At 45.4% G+C, this 26,293-nt stretch overlaps 1 protein-coding gene across 2 annotated transcripts in view; it reads right to left on the bottom strand.

Annotated features, from left to right (window-relative positions):
- Positions 1-1,558: 1,558 nt before the first annotated feature.
- The window catches only part of IL2RA (interleukin 2 receptor subunit alpha), a gene marked incomplete at its 3' end in the record, with an annotated part of 42,117 nt that continues 17,382 nt past the window's right edge, over positions 1,559-26,293 (bottom strand). Inside the window, exons 2-8 of one of the 2 annotated variants that reach the window (XM_084783972.1) lie at positions 17,299-17,475; positions 15,497-15,610; positions 11,509-11,724; positions 9,640-9,711; positions 8,927-8,998; positions 7,309-7,375; positions 1,559-2,014 (exon numbers count right to left, since the gene is read on the bottom strand). In XM_084783972.1, coding sequence (XP_084640098.1) covers positions 1,990-2,014; positions 7,309-7,375; positions 8,927-8,998; positions 9,640-9,711; positions 11,509-11,724; positions 15,497-15,610; positions 17,299-17,475 — 743 coding nt within the window. Of the gene's footprint in view, positions 2,015-7,304; positions 7,376-8,926; positions 8,999-9,639; positions 9,712-11,508; positions 11,725-15,496; positions 15,611-17,298; positions 17,476-26,293 lie in introns of those variants that run through there. The other variant, XM_084783973.1, reaches the window with a different exon arrangement.

Raw genomic sequence — 26,293 nt, forward strand, 5'->3', positions numbered from 1 at the left:
TTAATTTAATGGGGCTGGAGAGATGGCTCATTGTTTAAAAGCACTGGCTGCTCTTTCAGAGGACAAGGGTTCAATTCCTAGCACCTATAGGGCAGCTCATAACCACCTGTTCCAGGGAAATCCTACATCCTGGGCACCAGACACACTCGTGGTACACAGATAGATGTTAAAATTTTAATTTTATGTGAGTAAGGTTTTCTATGGAGAGGGTGGAGGGTGAGGCAGGGTTTTGCCGTGTGGGTGAAGCTGGCCTCATACTCACTCTTATCCTCCTGCCTCAAGTGCTGGGCTCCCAGGTGTTTTCCTCTACCCATAGCTCTTCAGTGAGATTGTAACTGTTGGATTTTTCCATTTCTTTTCTAAAATTAGTGGTTTGATATTCTACTTAACCCCACCCCCCGCCTCCCAATCAAAGGCATATTTTGGAAAGGAGAGGCCAAAGATAGAAAAAGTCTGATTCATATTTGGTCACATAAAAGACCCAAAATAGTCCTGTCTGACCTTTGGTTTTGGTTTTGCTTTTTTCCCTCCGTAACATTTTCAGAAACGAAGACTGATAGTTTAAGCTTCTTATGACTCCCCCAAATACTGTTAAACTCCAACATCTGACTCAACTCATTTGAGAGGAAATCTCGTACAAGAGATTGAAGAAGAACGCCCTCTGAAGCTGGGTGATGGAAAGCCAGCTGCTTTTGGCAGCAGTGGACGAGGAGAACAACACAGGGTAGCCCAGCGGTTCACAAAGTGTGGTCTAGAGATCAGCATAAAGGCACTGCCCAGGAGCTTGCAAGAAATCCAAACTCCACATTTACTGACTCAGAGACAGGGCTGACTCCACAGTCTGTTTTCACAAGGCTTCCTGGCGACTCTGGGTTGGGGGGTTTGGGGGCCAGTTATGTGATGATGGCTGGGATAGGCAGTCCATAGTCAACCCTTAGTATAGAACCCTCTGCTTCTTTCTTTCTTCCCTCTCTCCCGTAAACATTAAAAGCATTCCTTTCTTTTTCAGTGTTTTCATGATATGTACCAAGTACGTGTCTGCTCCTTGTGCATTCACCTGCAGACATCAAATTTGCTCAGGCCAAATTTGGAGTGCAACTAATAGCAGTTCCAAAGAAACCAGCTCTTGCAGTGGCCTGTTAATAAAGCGTTTGACTAGTGTGATCTGCGCCCCAGGATCTGGTTTAGCCTTCCATTCCTGGCACTGACCCTAGCAGAGGCTTCTGGAGAGTGAAACTCCATGGTTCCCCGCAGCTTGCCCATTTTGTGTTGATGTTACCCAAAAGTTGTTCTGCCGTAGTTTCTGTTCTTTAGAAATTCAAAACTGAAGCTTCAATGGAAAGGGGGGTTCCCCCGTCTGGGATTGAGCTAAGAACATATGGAGTCCTAGTCACCAGCCCAGAGTTTTAAAGGCTGCTCAGTAAATGATGAAATCAGAAGAACCAGTTAGGCAACCAGAGGTTGAGAAAGGAGCCATGTGGCTAGGATCAGCTTGGGAGAGCAGAAAGGAAGAAGGAAAGGGGGCTGGGGCATGGGGGAGGGGGAGGGGGAGGGGAGGAGATGGGAGGGGGGAGGGGGAGGGGGAGAAGGGGAGCATTTGTGCTGGGCTTTAATAGGCTTTCCAGACTGGGAGGTTACAGTAAAGTCAACCTAAAAGCTACCTTTCCTATATTATATATGGCATGAAAAGTGTCCATGCTACTCTCGTTCTTATCAACATATACACACAAAACCAGAACACGCAGAGTGCGTTGGTCCCTCTGTCCCATTAAAGACTTTAGAACTGCTGTTTAGAAATGGTTAGATCCCATTCTTCAACGGCGAAGTCCAACTTAGAGTTGCAGTTTCCTGATGTGCTGCCATGTCTGGCAGCTTCAGAACTTTCTAGAACCCAGGAGACAACAGTTGAGTGGGTGTTTCTCTTCTTAGGTTTTGCTTGAGCTTCATGATTCCACCAGCTTCTCTTGGCCTCCGACTGCTCTTAGTTTTCTAGATGGTTCTTCTACTCTTCTTCCTGGAAGAAGATTAACTCAGTCACGGCCACCTGTGTCATAGTATACCAAGAGCAACATGGTCCCCACCCATGTGAACCGAACAGTGCACTTTAACCCTAACTGAGATGCTAACCTTAAATTCCACCTGGGGTCTTGTTACCTTCCTGCCTGGTGTAACCCAACCTCAAGTGTTCTCCATCTCTCCAGAGGCCAAAACTGGCTCTGTGTACTGGTAATTCAACTCAGTGTTCTGAGAAAGAACCCAAAGAAGTAACATTCCCCCCCCAAACCCCCCCCCCACTGCACTCCCCACCACACCCACGCTAACTCCAGGCTGGACGGTACAGATATAGAGGCTGAGTGAGTCTGACAACGTGGATGTCCAAAGGGGCTGTGCTTGTGGCTAACAGAGTATATTACTTGAGACCATCGCTTTACATTTTGCTGTAGGATCTGGTGGTTACCACCCTCTCTATCTCAGAAACCCAGGGCCCCTCTCTGACTCCCCCCTCATCCTTAACCCTACTTTCATCCACTTAACCAATCACACTAACTTGGCCAACTCTTTTCCGTATGGCTTGATTGTTTTCCTCCTTTCAGTCAGATCCACAGACCCACATGAGAGTGATCACCGACTTCTATGTGGATTCATTCCATCACAGTCAACTTGCCAGCACATGGTCCACAGTGAATGTGGCCTCTACAGGGCCTTCCGAACACTCAGAAGCTCAGAGTTGCCGTCCCTCTCCTAGGAGAGCTGATCTGAGCTACTGTCACCCCAGCATGACATCCTAGCTCTTCACTGTGGCCTCCCATCTTCCGTGACAGTGTTTCTGCCCATCTGGGCAGTGTGGTATCTTTGTGGCCACAGTCCCCATTCATTTTACACCCCGTCACCCAGGATTGCCTTCTCCCGGACATCACCCCGCCATTCACATTTCTGTAGGCACCCCAGCTTTCTCTGCTAGATGCTGTTTCCTGCCTTAGTTTAGCTGAGCCTTCAGAGGCTGTGAGTTCAGTAAACTATCTTTGAATCCCATGTGGATTAGATGCCCTGTCTGTTTACATATCTTCAGCTTAGACTTTCAACAAATCTTCTTCCCACTCCTCCCTCCCTCCCTCCCTCCCTCCCTCCCTCCCTATCTCCCTTTCATCTTTTTCTTCAGTACCAGAGATTCAGTAATAGGATTAAGAAACTGCTCCACTATTGATCTACCTCCTCAGTACCACAAAAACAACAAAACAAAACAATTTCAAGGCATCTTCTCGTCTACTACTCTGTAAGTTCCCAAGGGCAGGGCTGAGTTTTGTATATCTGTGGCCCATGGTGCAACATCCGACACTTGGCAGTTGTGGACTTTCCCCCCTTTTAGTCCTGTGGGATAATAACTGCTGACCTGGAGTAATAGTAGCAATTAAACATACTGAGTGATTTATGTGGGTTGAGATGCCTTGTTTCTAGCTGGTGCTAGTTTGCACTTTTGTTGTCTACCCAATGGACATATGTTAGCAGTGAAAACTTGATTAACATAGTTAAAGAACTAAAGTGTGTGTGTGTATATGTGTGTGTATGTGTGTGCGTGTGTATGTGCATGTGTGTATGTGTGTGTATATGTGTGTGTATGTGTGTGCATGTGTATGTGTATGTGTGTATGTGCATGTGTGTATGTGTGTGTATGTGTGTGCATGTGTATGTGTATGTGTGTATGTGTGTATATATGTGTGTGTATGTGTGTGCATGTGTGTGTGTATGTGTGTGTGCATGTGTGTATGTGTGTGTGTGTGTATGCATGAGTGTGGAGGCCAGAGAATGACTTTGGTTGTTATACCCCAGAAGTCAGTTATTCTGATATTTTGAGACAGAGTCTCTGGTTAGCTGGAAACTTGCCGAGAAGGGTAGGTGGGTTGGCCCATGTGCGTGAGGGAGCTGCTTGTCTCTGCCTTCCCAGACCTTGGATCACACATGCTCACTGTGCTCAGCTATTTTTTTTTAATGTGGGTTCTGGGCTTAAGCTCATAAGGCAAGCACTTTAGCCAGCTGTCTTCTCAGCTCCAAGAAGAGATTTTTAATGGTATTTAAGTTTGAATTTACAGAGCTAAATTATGGTTTGAGGTTTCCCATCTCACTTGGAACGTCACAGGCTCCAAGCAGGTTTGTGCTGGGAACGTCTAACAGATCCATGAAGATGGCTGCCTGCTTCTGCTGTGTAAAAACTCCCTCCACACCTAGTGTTCAGCTACCACTGTAATCCCACACTTAAAAAGTTGTGTGATAGGAGGGCTGCTATCGGTTCAAAGATGCCTGGGCTACATAGCGGAAAATCTGTCTCAACACACCCAGCCAGCAGTTCTCAACCTGTGGGTCTTGGCCCCTTTGGAGCAGTTGCTGAATGACCCTTTGGGGAAGTTTTTGAATGACCCTTTCACAGAGGTTGCCTAACATTGGAAAACACAGGTATTTACATTACGATTCCCAATATTAGCAATATTACAGTTATGAAGTAGCAACGGAATGATTTTATCGTTGGAGGTCACCACAACATGAAAAATTGTATTAAAGGGTCCGTGTATTAAGGAGGTTGAGAAGAACTGATATAAATCAAACAAACAAACAAACAAAAAACTCAACAATCCAATGGGAAAAGAGAGTCTTAGTGGGCAAGGGGTTTGGCACCTGAGGGAGAGAACTGACCCTGGAAGTTGTCCTCTGACTCCTGCACACATGCAGCGTCAAGTGGGTCAACCCCACCAAAAAAGTAATATTAAAAAACATAAAAAGGGAGAAAAATATTAACAAAGCAGTTCAAAGGGCTGGGTTTTGTTGAATAGAACACTTGTCTAGCATGCTCAAGGACTTGGATTCAATTTCCAGGACAAAAAAAAAAAAAACGAAAGCAAACAAGCAAACCATGAAATACCTGAAAGTTTGACCAATGTAAGGCAGACATTACACTCTCCTAGATCCTAGTACTCTGTCCAAAACAACCAAAATACCTTGGGCAAAGATCAATTTTTTTCAGTAATTCCGAGGTAGGATTTCCAAATGTCCACAAGAGGGCACCGTTAGATGAAATTAGCTTCTAGAAAGTAGACTTTGTTTTCATTTTTTTGAAAAAAATCTTATTTTTAATTATGTGTCTACATGGGAGTGTGGCACATGTGAGTGCCGGGTCTTGTTATGTAGCCTCAGGCTGGACTCCTTAGTTCTAGGATTTTAGAACTATGGGTTTTGTTTATTTGTTTGTTTGTTTTGGCCGAGTTCTTTGACCAAAGGAGTCATCTTGAGGTCATATTTCAGTCCTCCTAATGACTGTGGTACTGGGAGGTCTTAGGGGGAAACTCATGTGGTTTTTTGCAGTTCCTTGCTTCACATTATAAACTCTATGCTATCGCTGCTCACAAAGAGCCCCACCCTCCGATGCTGAGGGTTCTGGTCTTTAAGCTACCAAAGGAGAAGGCCCTTGCCAGGTAGATGCTCACCCTGAGCAGGGAGAAGGTCTCACAAGCACCGAGGCCACAGACTGTCAGGCATGATACTTCATCCCCCATAGCCCCAAAAGGAGACCTTAGGGAAACAGGTCGTCAGCCGTTAGGGCTATGAATAACTCCTAGTGCGACAACCATCCAGGCATCCTCATTTGGACAGCAGTGATTTCTACTTGATTCGTTTGAGGAAGACTAGGAGTAGGCCAGATGAACAGCATAAGAGTGGAAGAAATTGGATTCCCACCTACCCTATGGCTGTGTTATTAAAGATTTAAGAGTATCAGGGCTGCGCAGAACCTGCTCTGGCAGCAGAGGCACACCCTTGACCTTTGGGACTGTGATGGTTTAGTTTTAAGAATGGAATCTCACTGAAGGACTGCCTAGATTAGGTTTCCTGTGGGCATGTCTACAGGGGACTGTCTTCACTGTCTTAACTTGACCTGGGAAGACCCAGCCTGAACCCATCCCATGGGCTTGGGTCCTAGACTCTATAAAAAAGAAAAGAAGGGAAAGCGAGCTGGGCATAAGTGAGCACACATCAATTCATTGCTCTTAGCTTCAGATTGTGGGTATGGCATGGGTAAGGGCTTCAGGCTCTGGCCACCCATCTCCCTCCCACGCCAGTGATGGGCTGCAGCCCGGAAGTGTGAGTCAGCTAAATCCTGTCTCTCCGTATCTTATAAACACCAAGAAGAAATGAACCGAAGTCAGGAGCAGGCTTTTCTCAAGATATTTTTTACAGTCTTAACTCTTTAAGAAATAATTTATTTACTTTTTTTGTTTTTATCTTTTTAATTTTTTTGGTTTTTTGTTTGTTTGTTTGTTTTGTTTTGTTTGTTTTTATTTTGTTTTTTGCGACAGGGTTTCTCTGTGTAGCCTTGGCTGTCCTGGACTAACTTTGTAGACCGGGCTGGCCTGGAACTCATAGCAATCAGCCTGCCTCTGCCTCCCGAGTGCTGGGATTAAAGGCGTGCACCACCACCGCCTGGCTTCAGTTTTTTTTTTTTTTTTAATTTAAGATTTCACACTGCCCAGGATGACCTTGGACTTCTGATTTTCCTGCTTCTGCCTCCTGAGTGCTCGGATCATAGGGGTAGGCCACTGTCCCTGGTTTCTTAAGGTGCCCAGATCAAGCCTGGGCTTTGTGAGCATGTGCAGCACTCTACACCTGAACTACACCCCTCAGCGTGTGACTTATGCTTTTTTTTTTTTTTTGAGAGCGGTCTCACTATGTAGCTGTATCTGACGAATTATTTTCCATGCATCCCAGACTGCCCTCAGTGATATGATCTTCCTGCCTCCAGCTCTTGAGTGCTCCTCCTCCCTCTCCCTACCCTCATAGGTGTGGTGTGTATGTGTGTGTGTGTGTGTGTGTGTATGTAAGTATGAATGGATGAGGACACTCGTGTGTTGGATGAGTACACGTATGTGTCGGGGAGTAAATATGTATGGGGAGGCTAGAGGTCAGCCTCGAGTGTTTTTCCTTAGGATACTATTCACATTATTTTTTGAAACAGGGTCTCTTAATGAACCTGGAGTTCACCAGTTTCTCTAGGCTAGCCGTCCAGAGAGTCTGAGGGACCCACCTCTGCCTGCCCCCTCAGCACTGGAATTATGGAAATGACAGGTCCACACCACCATGTTCAGCTTTTTTTTTTTTAAACAAAGATTTTGGGGATTGAGCGCAAGTCCTCAGGCTTGCAAGGCAAGCACTTCCTCAATGGAGCTATCTTCCTAGTCTGTCAGCTGAGAAGTTCTAGGCAGTGTTCGTGCTGCCAGGCGAGGGACCAGACACCGGGGTGCTTAGCCCTTACCGGGTTGAACTCACCATCTGTGTTGCCAGGTGAGCCCGCTCAGAAGAATGATGCTGACGAGCAGGAAGATGCAGCTGGCCACTGTCAGGAGCGAGAGGGAGCTGAGTGAGTTCAGGTAGGGGGGCGGGCTTGGGGGAACGGGGAGGGGCGGGGTTGGCGCTGGTTGGGGCCATGCTTGGGGGAGCGAGGGGGGTTGGGGAGCGGAGCAGTGGGGGGGGGGCGGTTGGCGCTGGATCCAAAGAAAATTCTCTAGGTGAGCAAGGACCTCCTTCACAGCTGGAGCCTACAGCTTCTTTTTCCCCTTCCTCTGCCCTAAGGATTTCTTAGAAGGCTCAAGGAGCCAGAGCAGAGACCAGGCGGCCATGGAACGGCATCTAGGCTGGCACTAGGCCTCCAAAGCAGATTGCCGCTGGAACTTGAGGAAGGCTCAGAGGACAGGCCTCACTAGCCATGAAGGGGAATTGATAAAATCGGGGTACCAGGGTTCATGTAAGGGGCTGTCCCTGAACTCCCCACGAGCGTGAATGTCCATTGGGTAGATGGACCATAACCGGCTGCTCAGAGTCCTGCTACCGCATGTTTCCCATAGTGATGGGCTGGACCCTGGAACTGTGAGTCAGAACAAACCTTTCTCTCCTTCACTTTGTTTTGTCAGGCATTTGGTCACAACAATGCAAAAGGCAGCTAACACAGCTCACAATACACTAGGGCTGACCCGTGTGTTTCTGAACAATGTTAGCTACCAAAGTCATATTGTCACCTTATAGGCAAAACATTAGAGAAAGAAGGGGTTATTTCTACCAGCCAATTACACGTATCTTGGTGTAGAGGGATTTTAATCCAGCAACATGGCTACTCAGGATGGAATACAGACACATTCTTAGCATACACCTTTGATCCCAAACAATGAAGGTAAAGTTAGTTCGTATAAGGATGCACCCATGTTTGAAAGTGATCTGTAATTGAGTGGTAGACAAAGTGATGAACCAGAAAAAGATCTGACAGAATAGGATATGTCCGACTCTTAAGGGAGTGTATTGGAGATAGGGAGGAGGCAGTTTTACTGGGACAGTTGTACAGAGGCGGGTTGCAGAGAGAGAGAGAGAGAGAGAGAGAGAGAGAGAGAGAAAGAGAGAGAGAGAGAGAGAGAGAGAGAGAGAGAGAAAGAGAGAGAGAGAGAGAGAGAGAGAGAGAGAGAGAGACAGACAGACAGACAGACAGACAGACAGACAGACAGACACAGGTGATGATGGATGAGCTAGAGAAGGAGCCAGAAGACTAGAACATACTGCCAAAGTTAGTATGATGCCAAGCAGAGTAATTCAGCCAGAGGCCAAGAGATTGATCCATTTGAATCAGTCACCTAGGAGAGGAGTTTGAGCCAGAACAGCTGAGTTGATCCAGCCAGCCAGAGTTCAGGAAGAACTAGAAAGGGTGAGCTTATTCAGCGGTAAGTCACAGAGGGTGAAAACATTCTAGGCCTGTATTAGATTGTACGGTGGCTGGAACCTTTTAGGTTAGCAGACGGAAGCAGTAAGTCTCTGAGATGACAATCACATCAGGTGAATAGGAGTTGCTTTTGCATCTTGGCGTGCTGCATAATTTGTCCATAAATGAGATGACCTGACCCACCTGCTACATGATACTCTGTTGTAAGTGCAAGTGTCTCCATAGTCGTAGCTGCTTCTGAGAGTTGTGGGAAGCCTGTGGAAAAGAGAGATGAGGGGGCAGTCAATATGCAGCCAGCACAGGACTGCATGAGGCTGGAAGAGGAAGGGTTTCTCAGTAGATTCATCACTCAGCGTGGGGAAAGCGAGGCGAAGGGCCTGGTGGGCAGAGTCTGTCTAGAGACCCCAAACTCAGTCCTGTTATTTCTCTTTCTCATACTTCCTTTAGATTGTGTGTGCGTGCAGGGGGGCGGTGTATACATTCATGTGTGTGTGTGTGTGTGTGTGTTTATGTGTGTATGTGCATGTGTGTGTGCATGCAAATGCCCATGCAGGTATGCCTATAGAGGCCAGAGGTCAACATCAGATGTCTTTCTTCATTGCTTCCCTTATTTTTTGAGACAAGATTTCTCACTTGCCTCTTGTTGGTTCAGCTAGACGAGATGATGGCCAGCAAGCTGCAGAGACCCCAAACTCAGGTTCTCATGCTCTGCTTGACAAGTATCTTATCAACTGAGCCATCTTCCCAGACTGCCTTGGGTCGGTTATGCTGCATTGGAGGAGAGGAAGGCAGCTAGTGCTGGCTTCCCCCTCCTCCTTCATTGCTGGAGAGGCTTACACAGCCATTGTCTGTCTTGCATGATGGCCAAATGTCTGCTCATGAAGCTCTCTCCATACCTGTGGTGGTGATGGGACAGGCAGTCTCACTCTCAGGAACAGGATCTCTGCTTTCTTGAGAGTCTTCGCTAGCTGCAGAAGAAAGAAACTGGTGTATTTGGTGCCCAAAATGGAGATCTGGGACTCCAATGCCTCCCTCTGCCCACCGTTTGCTGCTGGCCCCAGGTCCACCTTCTACGGCAAAGCACCTTTTCTGTGCATGTCTCTGGGACACAGTTCCACATCAGGCCCTTTAGAAGCTGGTAATGTGGAAGTCTAACCCTATCAGTGACTATCTTATTGAACTGTGAGCAAATCTTTCTCTCCAGGCTTCCTGTTCAGTCTTGGCTTCCACCCTTGACTTGGAAATGAGCCAAAATAACACACACACACACACACACACACACACACACACACACACACACACACACACACACTCACACACACCACCACCATCAAATGGAGCTAAATGGAGCTTTGATGGTTCCTTTGTGATCAGTGACCCAGAGTGCTATCTAGTTGTATGTCACCTTGGCATAGGCTAGAGTCATTGGAGAGGAAGGAACTTCAATTGAAGAACTGCTGCCTTAAGACTGGGCTGTAGGTGCCGGGTGGTGGTGGCGCATGCCTTTAATCCCAGGACTCGGGAGGCAGAGGCAGGCAGATCATCGCTGTGAGCTCGAGGCCAGTCTGGTCTACAAAGCGAGTCCAGGACAACAAAGGCTACACAGAGAAACCCTGTCTCAAAAAAAAAACAAAAAACAAAAAACAAAACAAAACAAAACAAAAAGCACCAAAAAAAAAAAAAAAAAAAAAAAGATTGGGCTGCATGCAAGTACGTAGAGCATGTGGGAGGGCCCAGCCCATTGCCGGTAGTGCCACCTCTTGCCTGGTGGTCCTGGGGTTCTATAAGAAAGCAGGCTGAGCAGACCATGAGGAGCAAGCCAACAAGCAGTGCTGCCCCATAGCCCTTGCATAAGCTCCTGACTCCAGGTTCCTGCCCTGTTTGAGTTCCTGTCCTGACTTTGTTCAGTGATAAACAGCACTGTGGAAGTACAGGCCAAATACATCGTGTCCTCCCCACATTGCTTGTGATCGTGATGTTTTATGACAGCAACAGTGACCCTAACTCGGATAACCAGGGCCTTGCCTTTCCACCCACCACTTTCAAAGACAGTTATCGGCATGCCCTGGCCATGGCTCACTGGAAGCAGGTTATGGGAAAGAAGTAGCATCCTGGGAGAGCCATGGCGGAAGTCATGGATGTGGCAAACGGTAGCAAACTCATGAATGAACTCCAGTAACTTTTGATTATGGAAGTAGTAAGATTTCAAACAAAGATGGCAGAGGACTTCAACACAGGCAGCTTATATGTGGGCAGGACTGAGTATGTGAACACACATGCTAAAGCAAGCCTCGTTCTACATACTTGTTTTTTTTTTTTTAATTAAAGATCAGGGGGGACATTTACAGGGAGTACAATGACAATGGAACACCGTCTAGATGACATGCCTACATTAAAGACAAGTACAAAGAAGAGACAGTGCCAGTGCGAAGCTGGACTTTGCCTTGTGAACTATGGGATGCATTTGTGGTTGGGAAGAAGTTCTGGACTAGGATCAGAAGCAGCTAGACACAGGACAGCACTGTTACCCTGAGACAGCATCCTGTGTGCTTTGGACCACTGGAGAAGAGATCATTAGTTCTCTGCCTTTAACTATCACTATGCAGAGCAGGGCTGAGAGGACCACGGTGTTTCTTCTGATCTATGTTTTATAACATGAGACCTGGAGGGACAAGCGGCTTTCCCAAGGTCCCAGGGTAGTGAGGAGTCTCACCTTGACCCTGATGAGAAAAGAATGGGATGGACGCGAGAAAGAAACAACCCACCTGGAAACTGATGGTGTGTTCTTTCATCTACACACGTGAGCTGGGGCTGAGTCCACTCTGTCTTCCCACACACCGTTCTGCAGATGCTCGTGGTAGGACCTCTCTGCAGAGCCTTGTATCCCTGAACGCACTCATACTGAACTCTCTGTCCCGCCACGAAATGGTAGATTCTATTGGTATCTTCGTGTTCCCACGGAGGAGGCTCCCTGCAGTGGCCTGAAGGAGGAAGAGCATCCTGAGGGCAAGCTTGGGAAGGCGCAGTGAGTGCCTCTGGGTTACTTCTTGCTCCCAGAGCGATTCTGGTCTCTAGAAACTTGAACTTGGTCCTTACTTTTCTGCTCTACTCTTTCACGGAACCTACAAGTACTGAGAACCCCCCATGACAGGAATGTAGGCGGTGTAGGAAAGGCACGGAACCCAGTGCTGCAGCCATTTCTTTTGAGCTGAATTATTCCCTCTTAGAGGGAGGTTCCTTACGACTCAGAAAAACAAACAAACCTCACAGATCTCAGGATGCTCCTGAAACTCACCCCCTCTCTTCTCTTACTGTTATACAAGCAGTAACAATGACTGAGAGGAGAAGAGTCAAACTGTTGGAGCTGTGAGCCTGGGATGGGGGGAGCCCCAGTGAGGTGGCTTTCAAGGGCTGTCATTCATGCTGGGGTGGGGATTTTTTTGATGATGCAGCTGCATGCGAGTCATCCATACTGCCAAGAACAAACCCAATAAACTCACTGGTTCATGGGTGGAATGTTTCTTTACTTTGTTGTCAGTGTTCTATCAGGAAAAGGCACACGGTGCAGTGCTACTCTGGCAAGGGTTGGACAGTTGATTAAGTAAGACTTAAGCAGGTGGACAGACAGTGGATTTGTCAGGTTAAGAGAGGATGCTTGCTGGGCGCACAGGGGTGTAGAGCAATTTAAACTTAGAACATGGCTGCTCTGGCAGGACATCACGTCCATGACCTTCTAGGTCTGTGCAATCCAACTGGAATACAAATATAACTTTAAATCCAGGAGATAGAGGCAAACAGATCTGAGTTCAAGGCCAGCCTGGTATAGAGCAAGTTTCAGGTAAAGAAAAGCTTAGATCCAGGCCTGGTGGTACATGTCTTTAATCCTAAACAACGAAGGTAAAGTTAATTTGTAGAAGGAAGCACCCATGTTTGAAAGTGATGTTTAATTGAGTGGCAGAAAAAGTGATGAATCAAAGAAAGATTTGACAGAATAGGATATGCCCAACTCTGTTTTTTAAGTTATTTATTATTATGTATATAGGGCTTTGCCTGCACTCAGGCCAGAACAGGGCATCAGATCACATTATAGGTGGTTGTGAGCCACCATGCGGTTGCTGGGAATTGAACTCAGGACCTCTGGAAGAGCAGTCAGAGCCCTTAACCGCTGAATCATCTCTCCAGCCCCAAAATGCCCAATTCTTATGAGTACAGAAAGGAAAGGGAAGCTACTTAAGAGAGCAACACAGAATAAGAGGCCAAGGGGAGGCAGTTTTACTGGGACAGTAATAGAGAGACTGGTTACAGAAAGAGAACTCAGGTGAAGACCAAATGAGGAGCCGATTAGAAGGAGCCAGGAGATTAAAGCAGACTGCTGGAGTAGTTTGAGGACAAGCAGAGCAATCCAGAGGCTGAGAGAGAAGCCAGATTGAATAAGTCAGCTGGGAGAGGAGTTTGAGCCAGAACAGCTGAGTTGAAGCAGCCAGCCCAGAGCTCAGAAAGAACAAGAAAGGGTGAGCTTATTCAGCAGTAAGTCTCAGAGGCTGAAACATCCTAGGCCTAGATTAGATTGTAAGGAGGCTAGAAGCTTCCAGGACTAAGCCTAGGTTAGTAGACGGAGGCAGTGAGCCTCCCAGACAGCAATTACCCCAGGAGAGTAAACGTTCCTGTTACACAGGGGAATGAGTTCTTCATTTGACTGATGCTGCGAAGACCCCAAGGGTTTTGCAAGAGTAGACAGGTGCAAGAGTGCTCTCGTCTGAGAGAAGGCGGCAAGGTGGAGTCAATGGGCAGACCACTCTGTATTGCCACCAAATAAGAGAGGAGGAACAAAGTGAGTGCCAGTTGGGAGTCATCCTAGGACTTTGGGGGCGCTGACTGAGGATAAGGCCAATGTCTGGAGCAGGGGAGAATCTCAGAGTATGGATCATGGTCTTTGATGAAACCACAACGAAAGCTTGACCCAGATTGATCCTGTTGAGCCTTCTAAAGAGCCCTATGCCCAGCAGCTCTGCACTCACTGGAATAAACCCAGACTTGGCTGAATGTTGGCCCCAGAGATTGTGGCCTGTTTGGCGTTGATCTCAAAATTCCCTACCAACTGCCCTTCATCTGATCATGCAGAATCCATATATACAGATACTGTCTACTTCTGAATCATGAAATTACTCATACGCCTAGAACCTTCCAGATTTTCAAAACCCCCAAACACCCAAAATAATCACCAATAGAGCCACATACAAACTCACTGCCCCAAACAGGAAGCTGAGTGTTTCTCACCTGAGCCATTTTCTGTTACATTGCAGTTTGCATAATAGCACAGGGACTGTAGTTTAGCCTCAGAAAAAAATTATTATTTTAAAGTCAAGAAACAACATAAATGACAGAACCCATTTGAATTTGATTTGTTTCTTTAAGATGTAACACCAAACTATAACAATTTATGAAACATCCCTTAGGTAGAAACAGCTGGCGCTCTCCTCCTCCTCCTCTTCCTCCTCTTTTTCCTCCTTCTTCCTCCTCCTTCTCCTCCTTTTTCCACCTCTGCTTCCTCCTCCTCCTCCTCCTTCTTCTCCTCCTCCTCTTTCTCCTTCCTCCTTCTCCTTCTCCTTCTTCTTTGTTATTTGGGGGTGGGGAGGGAGGGTATCATACAGTTCAGGTTGGCTTTAAGCTTCTGCTCCCCAAATGCTAAGATTACTGGCACATACAACCATGCCCAGTTCAGCTGCTTGTCTCTAGAGTAAGAAAAAAATGTTGACCCTCCTAAAACCCTTCAGTAACTATAGAGGTTGGCATCAGTTACCAGGAGAACACAGAAAACATTACATGTACTTGAAAACACCAGGAAGAGGGAAGGACCGAAACCATCACATGGCAATAATGCAGTAGTGTGGCCTTTCTCCCCAACCCCCATACTGGGCACTGCGAGTAGTTTTTAAGTAGTTAAAGGTCCCTCGTCTAACTTAAGGGACCAGAGCTCTTGCTTTCACCCTATGATGTGACTTTAGCTAAATTGTTTAATGTCACCGTGTCTCAGTTTCTTTGGTCATTAAAGTACGTCTTCCCACTCCCTGATTCACTCAGTTGTAGAGTTCAAATGGAGATTATACATGATGCAATAAAGGTCTTTGTAAGGTCATAAATGATCTTCAAATGGCCAACTGGTCCCCTGAAAATCTCAGGCAACCCTAGCAGACTCTTTCTTCCTGACTTCGTAGCTTAATTTAAGCATTATTATTTCATTTGGGAAAGGTGTGGGCAGACACAGTGCACCCACTCATCCACACCTCATTAACAAGTAATAATTGTCTGGGGCTATCACTTTATAGCTCTGTTCTGTAAGGAGCAAATTGTTATCAATAGATTTTCTCACAGTACATCGCTGTGTGCTTTAGAGAAAAACAGGAGGAATTTGGGACAGCAGGGACCACTGTCTATTCGACCTGTTTCTTCTGTGGGCAGTGCCTAGTTCAATTCACAGCTATTCCCAATGCATGCTTTTTTAATTGAATTGAATCTGGAGTTGAATTCTCATGCTTCTAAAGTGTAGCCCATGTTGCCTTCAGACAGACTGGTTTAAAATGCTAAGCAGTGAGTCTGCCAATATCAGGCAACGTAGCCATCTGCATGGTCTTCTGACAGGAGAATGAATTGCATCTGCCTGTGGAGAACAGGCCTAACCTCCCTTCTCTGGCTCATCCTCTCTGTGTAACCAAAGGCCAGCTCCCAGGATGGCTGCTGAGCCGCATGCCTTACCTGGAAGGTTCTCTTGGTGCACAGACTGTGTCGTTGATGTCTGCACTTCTGTGGTTCGTCCCTCTTTTTGGTTTTCAGGAACAGGTGTAACTTTCTTTCTTGTGTTGCCATTGTCTGGAGAATATGGGAGCAACAAGGCAAATAAGTTCCCAAATGCTCAGAATAGGAAAATGCTGTTCATTCACCCCGGGACTTCTCTTTAGTGCCCAAGAATTTCTTAGTGTTGGCATAGGAAAGATGAACAAAGAAAGCCGCCCTTGGATGGAACCGGCACACCCAGTCCAGCCCTGACCTCTCTGTATTTGCATTTGTATGCATATTGGCAACGGATACAACATATTCCTAGAAGTGGGTCTTTCCTTGTCATCAGTGTGGCCAGCGTTGCACATGGCAGGGAGGAGCAGTCTACCTCCAAAACCCTCATCTAACGCCTTCACTCTCCTCTGGTGGTTCAAAGCTATGGGTGTTGGAGAAACGTGCTCTTAAGGCAGAAAGCCCCTCCAGGTGTGCTGGCAGAGAAGCTGCCGACACGCACCTCAGTGAGGGGACATCAGAACTCCAGCTTAGGATAAGGGGAGATCTGTTGGGAAATGAGTCAGCCAGGAGCTTCAATAGCAGTCATCCTTAAACTCTGCCCTGCTCACATGGTTGGTCTCACAGACTCACTCCATCCTCAGGGTTAAGAAAGAAAGTTGGATGGCACAGTAGATCAGTTATGGGGCCCACCTTGGCATCCAACAACAGAGGAGCGATTAAAGTAAATGTGGTATGTATGGAATTTTCCTTTAATACATGCACATACACACATACACACATACACACACGTGTGCACACACATGCGCATGTGTGAATCATGATTTCACTAGGTAGTCTTGTTTGGTATGGGGCTCATCATATAGACCAGGTTGGCTTCAAACTCACAGAGATCCACCTGTCTCTGACTGATGGATGCTAGGTTTAAAGACATGTGCCACCACTCTCAGCTCAGCTGCATGATGGGAAATTTTCAGCCATAAAGAAGAAAATTAATGCAACTAGAGATAACAGTATTAAGCAAATTAAGCCAATCTCAGAAAGAGAAATATGGTTGTTTTTTTTTTTTTGCATTTGTAATTCCTAGATTTTCTATAGGTACCTAAAGTTAAATGGGTCATCTATAGGACCTGAAAGTACAATAATACTGTCCAAGGAAACAACCAAAAAAAAATGACTAATAAGAGGCTGGAGGAATAGAGTAGTGGGTATCAGGTGGGGACAGAATATGCTCATTCTACAGTGTATATGAAAATATTTGTATATAACACAATACTATGTATAATGGATATACACAATGAAAATGTTATATACACATATATACATAAATATACACATATAACATATACATGTACATATATTCATAAATATACATATATAACGTTTTCATTGCACGTGTGTGTGTGTGTGTGTGTGTGTGTGTGTGTGTGTGTGTGTATGTATAACTCCTCCACAGTCTCACCCCCCAGAATGGAGAACTGAATACAGAAAGAGGCTGTGTGAAGGAGCATTCTGAGCTCGAGGAAGGGAGAAGGAAGGCCAACAGCATTGTCATAGAACTTATCAGATCAAGCCAGGCTTAGGACCGAGTAGACAGACACTCGTTAAATACTGTTAAGTGACTGGATATCCCAGAAGCCTCTAAAATCTGTTACCTGATAGATTTGTCCACCATTCCTTTTTAATCTGTTGGTCCGAGTTAATGGGAGCTGGGTAGCCTCCTTATGTCCTAGTTCCTTTCCCATGGAGGTTACCAAAGGGACACTTACAGTTGCTCGTGCACTGGCAGGTGTTGCTCCATGAGTTTCCTAAACAAACTATATAGACCAACTCATTGACTCTTCGGAACGTTCTCTTGCATTCACAGTTTAGGATGGTGCCATTCTTGTAGGAGAGAGCTTTGAACGTGGCATTGGGGACCTTTGGTAGGTCATACGGGCATATCTCTGTAAAGACAAGAAGGATGTTAGGGCAGGAGGCCCCGAGAGACACCAGTTTGATGGTGTAGTGGCTTGCTCACACACTTATTTCTTCCCTCTATTTAAAGAGTTGGTATGTACCCCCACTTCCCCAGGAAAGGAACCGAGGCTCACACTTGGTTCCTGTCCTGTCTGGTTTTATACCAACTCAACACTGGATAGACTCTTTTGAGAGGGGAGAACCTCAATTGAGAAAATGCCTCCATAACAGTAGGCCTCCATAGGATGTAGGCCTGAAGGGTGCTTTCTTCATTGGTGATTGATGGGGAGGGCTCACCCCATTGTGGGTGGTGCCACCCTGGGCTGGTGGTCCTTGGTGCCATAAGAAAGCAGGCTGAGCAAGCCATGAGGAGTAAGTCAGTAAGCAGCACCCCTCCATGGCCTCTGCATCAGCTCCTGCCCCCACGATCCGGCCATGTCTGAGTTCCTCCTCTGGTTTCCTTCGCCAGTGAAGTGGAAGTGGAAGAAGTCAAATAACCCTTGACCCCCCGCCTCCCAAGTTGCTCTTGGTCATGATCTCATCACAGCAACAGAAACCTTAACTAAGATGATTCCTTAGAAATCTCTGTATCAGAGACACTTCCATTTGGAATGAGTGTCTGTTACTGCATAGATATAGAAATGAGCTTCCTGCTGAGAATAGGAGACTGTCGAATGCTCAGGCCCCTCCAAGGCTTGGGAACATTGCAGAAAAGGGAAGGGAAACAAAGTAAGAGTGAGAGGAAGGGGTGGGGCAATGTAGAACACTGTCTTCTGAGCATGACTTGGGCACTGCACTCTTGAACCCCCAGCAGTTGTCGTTACCTGCACAATTTTGTACCTGTCAGCATTCCATCATAAAACAGGGAGGGAAGGACCCATGGAGTCCCACCTGTTGCTGACGATTTATAAACGGGCAACAGTTGGTGATATCATGGGACCCCATGGTTAAGATATAGGCAGTTGGTGGTTTCTGAGAGAGGGAGAGAGATTTTTCTCAGGAAAGTCAGACTACATAGCCACTGGTATGTTGCTTGTATTCCTGCAAATAGCCTGACACCCATGCTCCCATAAGTAGCGCTAAACTCATTGGTTCACCACAAAGACAGACATGAACACAGAAGAGCAATTAGGCAGGGCATCAGTAGGAGTGGGATCAGTGGGGGTGCGTATGTGAATATGATCAAAATACATTATATGCATGCATGGAAATGCCATAATAAAACTCATTAAATATATATATATATATATATATATATATATGTATGTATGTATTCATGTCAGAGATGCTACAGAAGTGTTCACTCACTTTCCTCTACAGTATAAAATGCACATTATAGAAGGAATAAGTAGAAATAAGTAGAGTTTTATCCTGAAGATACTTCGTGTCTAGCAAATACAGAAGAGAGGATGGGTGGGCCAAAGTAGGCCAAGGCTTTAGAGACGGACTGGTGTCCTAGCTGGTGAGCAGCACAATGTGGGTGCTGGGAACTAAACTCAGATCTTCTGGAAGAGCAGTATGCATTCTTAGCCACTGAGCCATCTTGCTGGTCCCCACATGATAGAGCTTACAAAGCCTCTGCAAATGGAAAACACATGACAACTGCAGAAGGAAGGTTGAGGTTAAATAGCCTTTAGCTATTTAAGTTTTTGTAGCATGCCTGAAGTGGTCGGGCGTTAACTAACTAGAACATGGAAAGTTAAGAATGCATAGCAAATACCCCAGGGAGGGCATCCAATAATGAAATAATGAGCACATATAAAAAGGTAATGCAGTAAATGAAATAGAATATTCCAATATATATTGAATATATATTTGATTAGCCAAAATGAATAAGGATACTAATGGGAGCCCAGAATGGTGGCACATGCTTGTAATCCCAGCACTCAGGAGGCAGAGGCAGGCGGATCTCTGTGAGTTCAAGGCCAGCCTGATCTACAAAAGTGAGTCCAGGACAGCCAAGGCTACACAGAGAAACCCTGTCTCAAAACAAAACAAAACAAAACAAAACAAAACAAAACACAAGTGGAGCACCTAGGAAAGAGCAAGAAGGCAGATGTGAAGATCAAACCATTGTCACTGATTACATTAAACATCAATGTACAAAATTTTCTAAAGTAGAAACTGACAGACAGCAAACAGCAGGGCTCACCGACATGCTGTCTGTGCTAGAAGATGGCTAAATATGAAAACCACAATAAGTTGGAAGTAGGAAAGCAGGAAAAGATATGCAGAGGTAAGCATAAGAAAGCTGATGTGGCTATGTTACTATCAGAAAGTAGCTTTGTAGAAGGGGCGTTATTCATAGCTGAAATATCTCTTTCCATGAAGGCACTAGGAGTTCTACACAGCGGCACTGTAAGGCAGTGGGTGTGGCAATGTCAAGTCGCTTGTCATTTGTACATACTGAATAAACTAGACAAAAATCTAAAATCAATTGTATTAACACATTAAAATATTAAAAAATAAATCCACCCAAACCTCCAAGAAGACCAGACTGGAAAATTGTAACATTGCTGAGATAAATTTTAAGGAAAGTAAATAGAGAAACATACAATGTTTATAAATTGGAAGAATGATTTTTTTTAAAAGACACATCAGTTTACCTTCAATTCATCTGTCAATTCAATGTAATTACAATCAAAACATCCAACGTACGTTTTAAAGTAGAGTTGGCAAGTTATTTTCAAACTTCCTTGGAAGTGTCTAAGACAATTGTAAAATGAAGTTAGGGGACTCATACCATCTGTTGCCCAGACCATCAGCAAAACTAACCATCAAGACAGCAAGGAATTAGGATGAAACCAAGTGCAACAACAGAACATAAGTTACAGAAACTCCTGCACATTCCTGCACATCCAACCCACCACCCCCTGTTTGCCAAAGCAATTCCATAAAAAAGGAAGAATATTTTCAGCAAATACTATTGAGCCACGTGGATAAATGTGTAAAGGGAAAAGAGCATCCTTCCATAGAGAAAATTAATTTTTTTTCATATAAAGAACCATATAATATCTATAAACATCACACATGCAACCATAAAACTAAAACTATAAAACTTCTGAAAAGAAATAAAGGCTTTAGAAGTTGGGGATAGGTAAAGATTTCTTAGGACACAACTTGTGCTGAATGGAAGAGAAAAACAGGGCTGGAGTGATGACTGAGCAGTACGAGGACCAGTGTTCTGTTCGCAGCACCTAAACCAAGCAGCTCGCAGCCACCTGTGACTCCAGCTCCAGAGGCTCTGACTCTGCCTTTCCACCCACCACTGCACAGATTAAATTTTTTATAAAGAAAAAAAAATACAAAAAAAAGTCAGCACAGAAAATGGAGAAGATTATGGCGAACTGTGAAAAAATATTTATAATGTGTATATGACAATATTTCTTTCCAGAGTAGTAAAGACCCACACATCAACACTAAAAGGCAAATGATTCAATAAATGAACAAACACAAGATCCCAGGAAGCTGAGGCAGGAGAATTCTGAGTTTGATGCCGGCCTGGACTACTAGAGAGATCTTATCTCCAGCATAACAAAACCAATTCAATAATTTATGCACCTATCATTGTGAGACTAGAGCACAAAATTTAAAAAGCACGCAAGCTTGGGTTTCTGCCACACACACAACAGATAAATCTAAAAAACAAAACAAAACAAAACAAAACTGAAGAAGCTAGTCACACTGTGTGGTCCACTTACACATGACATTCAAAAAAAAAAAAAAGCAGACAGAGCAGGGCTCGAACACAGAGACAGCAGCTTCTCGTGGTAGAGCTCACTGCTTTCTTATGTTTGTGCACAGCTGCCAGGACTCATCACATTGCTTCAGATCTGTGCATACAGCTTCTCTACACACAGTCTTTCCTACACACCACACAACAATAGCAGCAGCAACAACAACAACAACAGCAACAGCAACAACTAAAATAAACCTACAGGTCCGGGTCTGGAGAGATGGCTCAGCTGCTGCTCTTCGCTGGGTGTCACAATCACTTGGATCCCAGAACCTGTGCAGCAAGCTGGGCGTACACCTGTAAGACCGGCCCTAAGTGGTAGTGCAGGTGGGAGGACAGCTCGGAGTTCCTCGCTTGCAGACTAGCTGAGAAAGGGTCCAGGGAGAGACCCTGCCTCGAAGGAATAGGCAGAGAGTGACAGAGAGGGACACCTAGTGACATCCTATGGACGTTAATAGTACTTGGGCATATGGTCTGTGCATACAAGTGTGTGTACACTCACACAGGCAGAGATACACACATTAAAAGAACAATATATAAAATCTTTAAAGATAATTTCTCTGTAATTAATTTTACTGCAACAAAATCAATTAGCTTAGCATTTCTTGAGTAACTCTTCACTAGCACAAATAGTCAAGGATTAATTTGTGTGTTTTTGGTGTGTGTTTTGGTTTTTTTGTTTTTGTTTTTGTTTTTGTTTTGTTTTTAGAGACAGGGCTTCTTCTCCGTGTCACCCTGGCTGTCCTGGAACTCTCTCTGTAGACCAGGCTGGCCTCAAACTCACAGAGATTCAACTGCCTTTTCCTCCCTAGTGCTGAGACTGAACGGTGTGTGCCACCACTGCACAGCAAGGATTAATTTTAAGTGTATTTGGGATCTGGTACCAAACCACAAGCCAAAAAGCAAAGCAAAACAAAACCTTTTCAAACACATAATGTTAAAAAGGGTCAGGTGGGAGCCAGGTGTGGTGGAGCATGCCTGTAATTCCACTCGGGAAGCAGAAGTCTACAAAGTGAGTCACAGGCTACACAGAGAAACCCTGTCTCAAAAAACCAAAAACCAAAAACCAAAACCAAAAACAAAAACAAAAAACAAAAAACCCACGCAAAACCAAAAAAGGTGAGTTATCTTTGGGATAACTTTGCATCTCTAGGCATTCTTCAATGCATGGTGGTAGTTTTCTAGACAAGGCCATGGAAATTTCCATAGTTGTCATGGATTAGTCCCATGTCCAAAGAGGTCATGTGGGAACATGGAGAAAGTTCTAGAACTTTGTGTTCTCAGATTTTCTTTTCAGAAAAAAAAAAATCCCGGAATTGCTCATAATTCTCTCTCCTGAAAGGCCTTGCCAGACTGTTCCAAAAATTACCCAAAGACCCTGAGGCAGAACAGTCAATCTGTGAGACAGGCATCCCTGGAAATTTTTTTTTCCTTTTGAATCCCATAAGAGTAAATCTGGGTTATTCTTAGCTCTTCTCACTCTGGTGTCATAAAAGAAACATCTGTGTACCAGCCAAAAGAAGAAGAAAAAATAATTTGTCTAGAAGGTTTTCAGAGAGGTCATGAAGGAGAACTCCATGTACACAACTCAGAAAAGGAATTCTAAATTATCAGTCTAAGATGACATCATGTGGCAGCTGCCTTCACGCTCTGCTTTTACCTCCTGAAAACCCCCAAAAGCACTTCCTCCAAATCAGCTCCCAGGCCTTTCTCTGCCTTAATTCTTGGGATACAGGGCTTTCAGGAGACTCCTCACACAGACTCCAAGGAACACGGGTGTGCTGTTGCTTTCAGCTTTTACACCCCTCGTGTGGGCACAGGGCCAATGAAGCAGCTAGCAGTTGTTTGCCAACCCAATACAAGGGTTTGGATCAGAGACTTCCAGTAGGAGAGTTACGCCACACTCGGCCAGTGTTCAACATGCTGCCCATCTTACGTCTCATTCACCGTATGGGGTGGCCGTGTGGGGTGGCCGTGTGGGGTGGCCGTGTGGGGTGGCCGTGTGGGGTGGCCGTGTGAGGTGGCCCCGTTCTCCCCAAACCCCTCTCCTTCCTCCTCCATCTTCCACCCTCCATCACTCTCCCTGAAATTAGACCATGATGCAGCTTCCGTTGTGTTTATTTGTGGATCTAGTGTTTCCGGGAATTTCCTGAACAACTGGAATACAAGACGGTATAGGAACTTTTGACTCTCTGGACAATAATAGTGACAATCACAAAGCCTCCTCCTGGTGCCTGCAGGGGTTGAATGTGGAAATCAGATCTCCCATAGGCTCCTATGTTTGAACACTTGGTCCCCAGCTGGTGGCGCTGTTTGGGATGATTGTAGAACCTTTCAGAGGTGGAGCCTTACTGGGAATGGAGGTAATTTTTGCTTTTTTTACCATTAGCTTCTGCCCCAGAAAGAGACCCCCATACATAGCAAGGAGATAAAGGCGCACAGACTAGTGTCAGTACTTCTTATCCTAATTGCCATCCACTTAATATGGCTTTAGGGCTTTGACTCTATGCCTCAAACAGAAAAGCTTCCCCCTTTATTTTTAATTCTCTCTCTCTCTCTCTCTCTCTCTCTCTCTCTCTCTCCCCCTCCCTCTCACCCACCCTCCCTCTCCCTTCCCTTCCTCTCTCTCCAGGGTTTCTCTGTGTAGTGCTGGCTGTCTTGGACTTGGCTTTGTACAGCTGGCTGGCCTCGAACTCACAGAGACCCATCTGCCTTTGCCTCCCTGAATGCTGAGATTACAGACATGGTGCCACTACGCCCGGCTAACACTTTCATTTTTAGAAAGAAAATAAAGCTAGAATTAATTTTGCCTTGACATCTGTGTCCCTTGAGCTAAACAGAAACATTGACAGTTTGAAGACTACTTGGAAGACAGGTGGCCCCTTTTATCAGTAAGACGGAGCCACTAATAGATGACAGGCGAACTGAAGCCGAGGTTGCTCATGATGGCGAGCATTCTAATCACCTGGAGATACAGACTGGGCGATTTCTAATAAGCTACCAAGTGGCGTTGGCGCTTTCGGCCACACAGGGGGTAGTTAAGGTCTGGGGAGAGCTTCTGCCTGCTGCATCCATCTTTTGCTCTGTGCACCCTTGCTGAGGACGCTTGCCCTCCGGTGCACATTGAGCACGGCCTTGATGTTTTGGAATGTGTCTTCAGAGTGGCTTGTACTTTACTCAGTGTCTCATTGGGGACTGGAGGAAAGGTAGGTGAGTGAGAAACACTGTGGGCTGGGAGAAAGTAGCATTGTCTTGTCTGTGATGTCTAAGAGGAAAACTTATTTGACCCCTGCAGCCCAGGTGCGTGACATGAAAGGTACAGAAGAGGAAGAGGCTCCCAGAGGATGTGGACAGAGTTTGAGATAAGAGTCACGGCTGTGTGGGTGGTTCAAGGAAAAGTGTGTAGCAATGCCAGCACTGAGAAAGTGGCTTCCCTTTTGTGCCTCCCCCTTTTCCAGCTATGGCGAGTGAGGAAGGAGGTTAGAACCACTCACCAAGCCTGTCTGCTGGACAGGCATTTACCAAGCTTTATAAGGGACTCACCAATACATCAAGTGTGCGAGGCACCTGATAAGCAGCCTGGCTTTGGCCTGAAAGTCATTCTCTTCCACATCAGCTCCAATGAGAAAGCCAAGGGTGATAATGTCAAGGTTGTCTCCAGCCCAAATCAGTGGTCAGTCCTTAGAGTTGATGGTGTGTGTGTGTGTGTGTGTGTGTGTGTGTGTGTGTGTGAGAAATAAAACACCATAGAATGTGCTGAATGTCTTTGGACACACTCAAAAATGCTTTGAGAGCTGCTAGAGTCACAAGGATGGAACTGACCCTTCTTTGTCCTTTCTGTGAATTTTGGAAAAGCCCAAGGAAAGACTGAATTCTTTGATTCCAAGTACAGAAATCTTCCTCCCATGCCAGAGACATGTGACCTCTAGGAGACGGGACACTCTTCACCCTGTCACTTGCTGTCACTTGCAGGGAGATGTCTCAGTTGTCTGAGTACCAGACGGTATTTATTGCTGTTGTGGTTCAGATCATTATCTACGAACGCAGAGCACCCAGGCCCCCCTACTTGGGTTTTTTTTTTTAATGTATAATAACAGCCCTAATTTCTGAGCTCCGCTTTGTGTATGTTACCCTGAGTGCTTTGTGCAACCGCGAAAGGGAGATGTTCTCATCCGGCTTCGCACAGCTGGAGACCGAGGTCCCAGGAGGTCATGTCACCAAACCGCACTCTCACAGTGCTGGGAACCGAGTGCCAAAAGTCTACTGGCTGCCTGCATGTTTATCTTTCAAAAAACCCCAAGTCTGCCTTCAGGAAATTATCTCAAGTGGAAAACTCAAAGGTGTTAGGACAGAGCAAAGAAAGAGGAAAAGGACAGAATGTGCATCTGTAATGATCTTGAAGGAAAGAGTTAGAAATAAACACACAAGCCACCCCATTTGCTTAGTGACTGTTATCATCTGAGCCAATTCCACGTATTCCTGACCCCTCACAGCCATGCCTTTCCCATGAGTCACAACACCCTTGCATTCATAGCCTCTCTCCACTGACTTTCTAGACTCTCATACAACCCAGTGACTGGCACTTCCGCCGCGATAGCATCTTACAATTTCTCTCCGCCCCACTTCTTCCTACCGTTCCAAAATGCCTCTGCAATGCCATTAAAATGAAGAACTAACTGGAAGGGAAGTCCAGCGTGGCACTCAGCTTTGTGGTTTGTCTCAGGATACAGCACCTCTCCAACGCCTCTTTTTGCTCCCTTTTTACCCAGGAAAATTTTCATCTAACATACACTAAGTTCTTGTGTGAGTGTGTGTGTGTGTGTGTGTGTGTGTGTGTTTGCTAGACAAATTCTTTTTAAAAATTTATTACATATACATTTATATAATTATACATACATGCAATAAACTACCTACAGCAAGAAGAACCATGAAACAATCAGGAATTATATAAATGTTACATTTATAACGTTTTGGCTATTTGTATTTGGCAACCTTGAAGAGAACATCTTGGTGAGTCTAAAATTCTGAATATAAATCAATATCTACCATAGCTCGTCTTTATCAACTTA

This window comes from Acomys minous (assembly GCF_964271855.1).
Source record: "Acomys minous genome assembly, chromosome: 5".
NCBI classification, from domain to species: Eukaryota; Metazoa; Chordata; class Mammalia; order Rodentia; family Muridae; genus Acomys; species Acomys minous.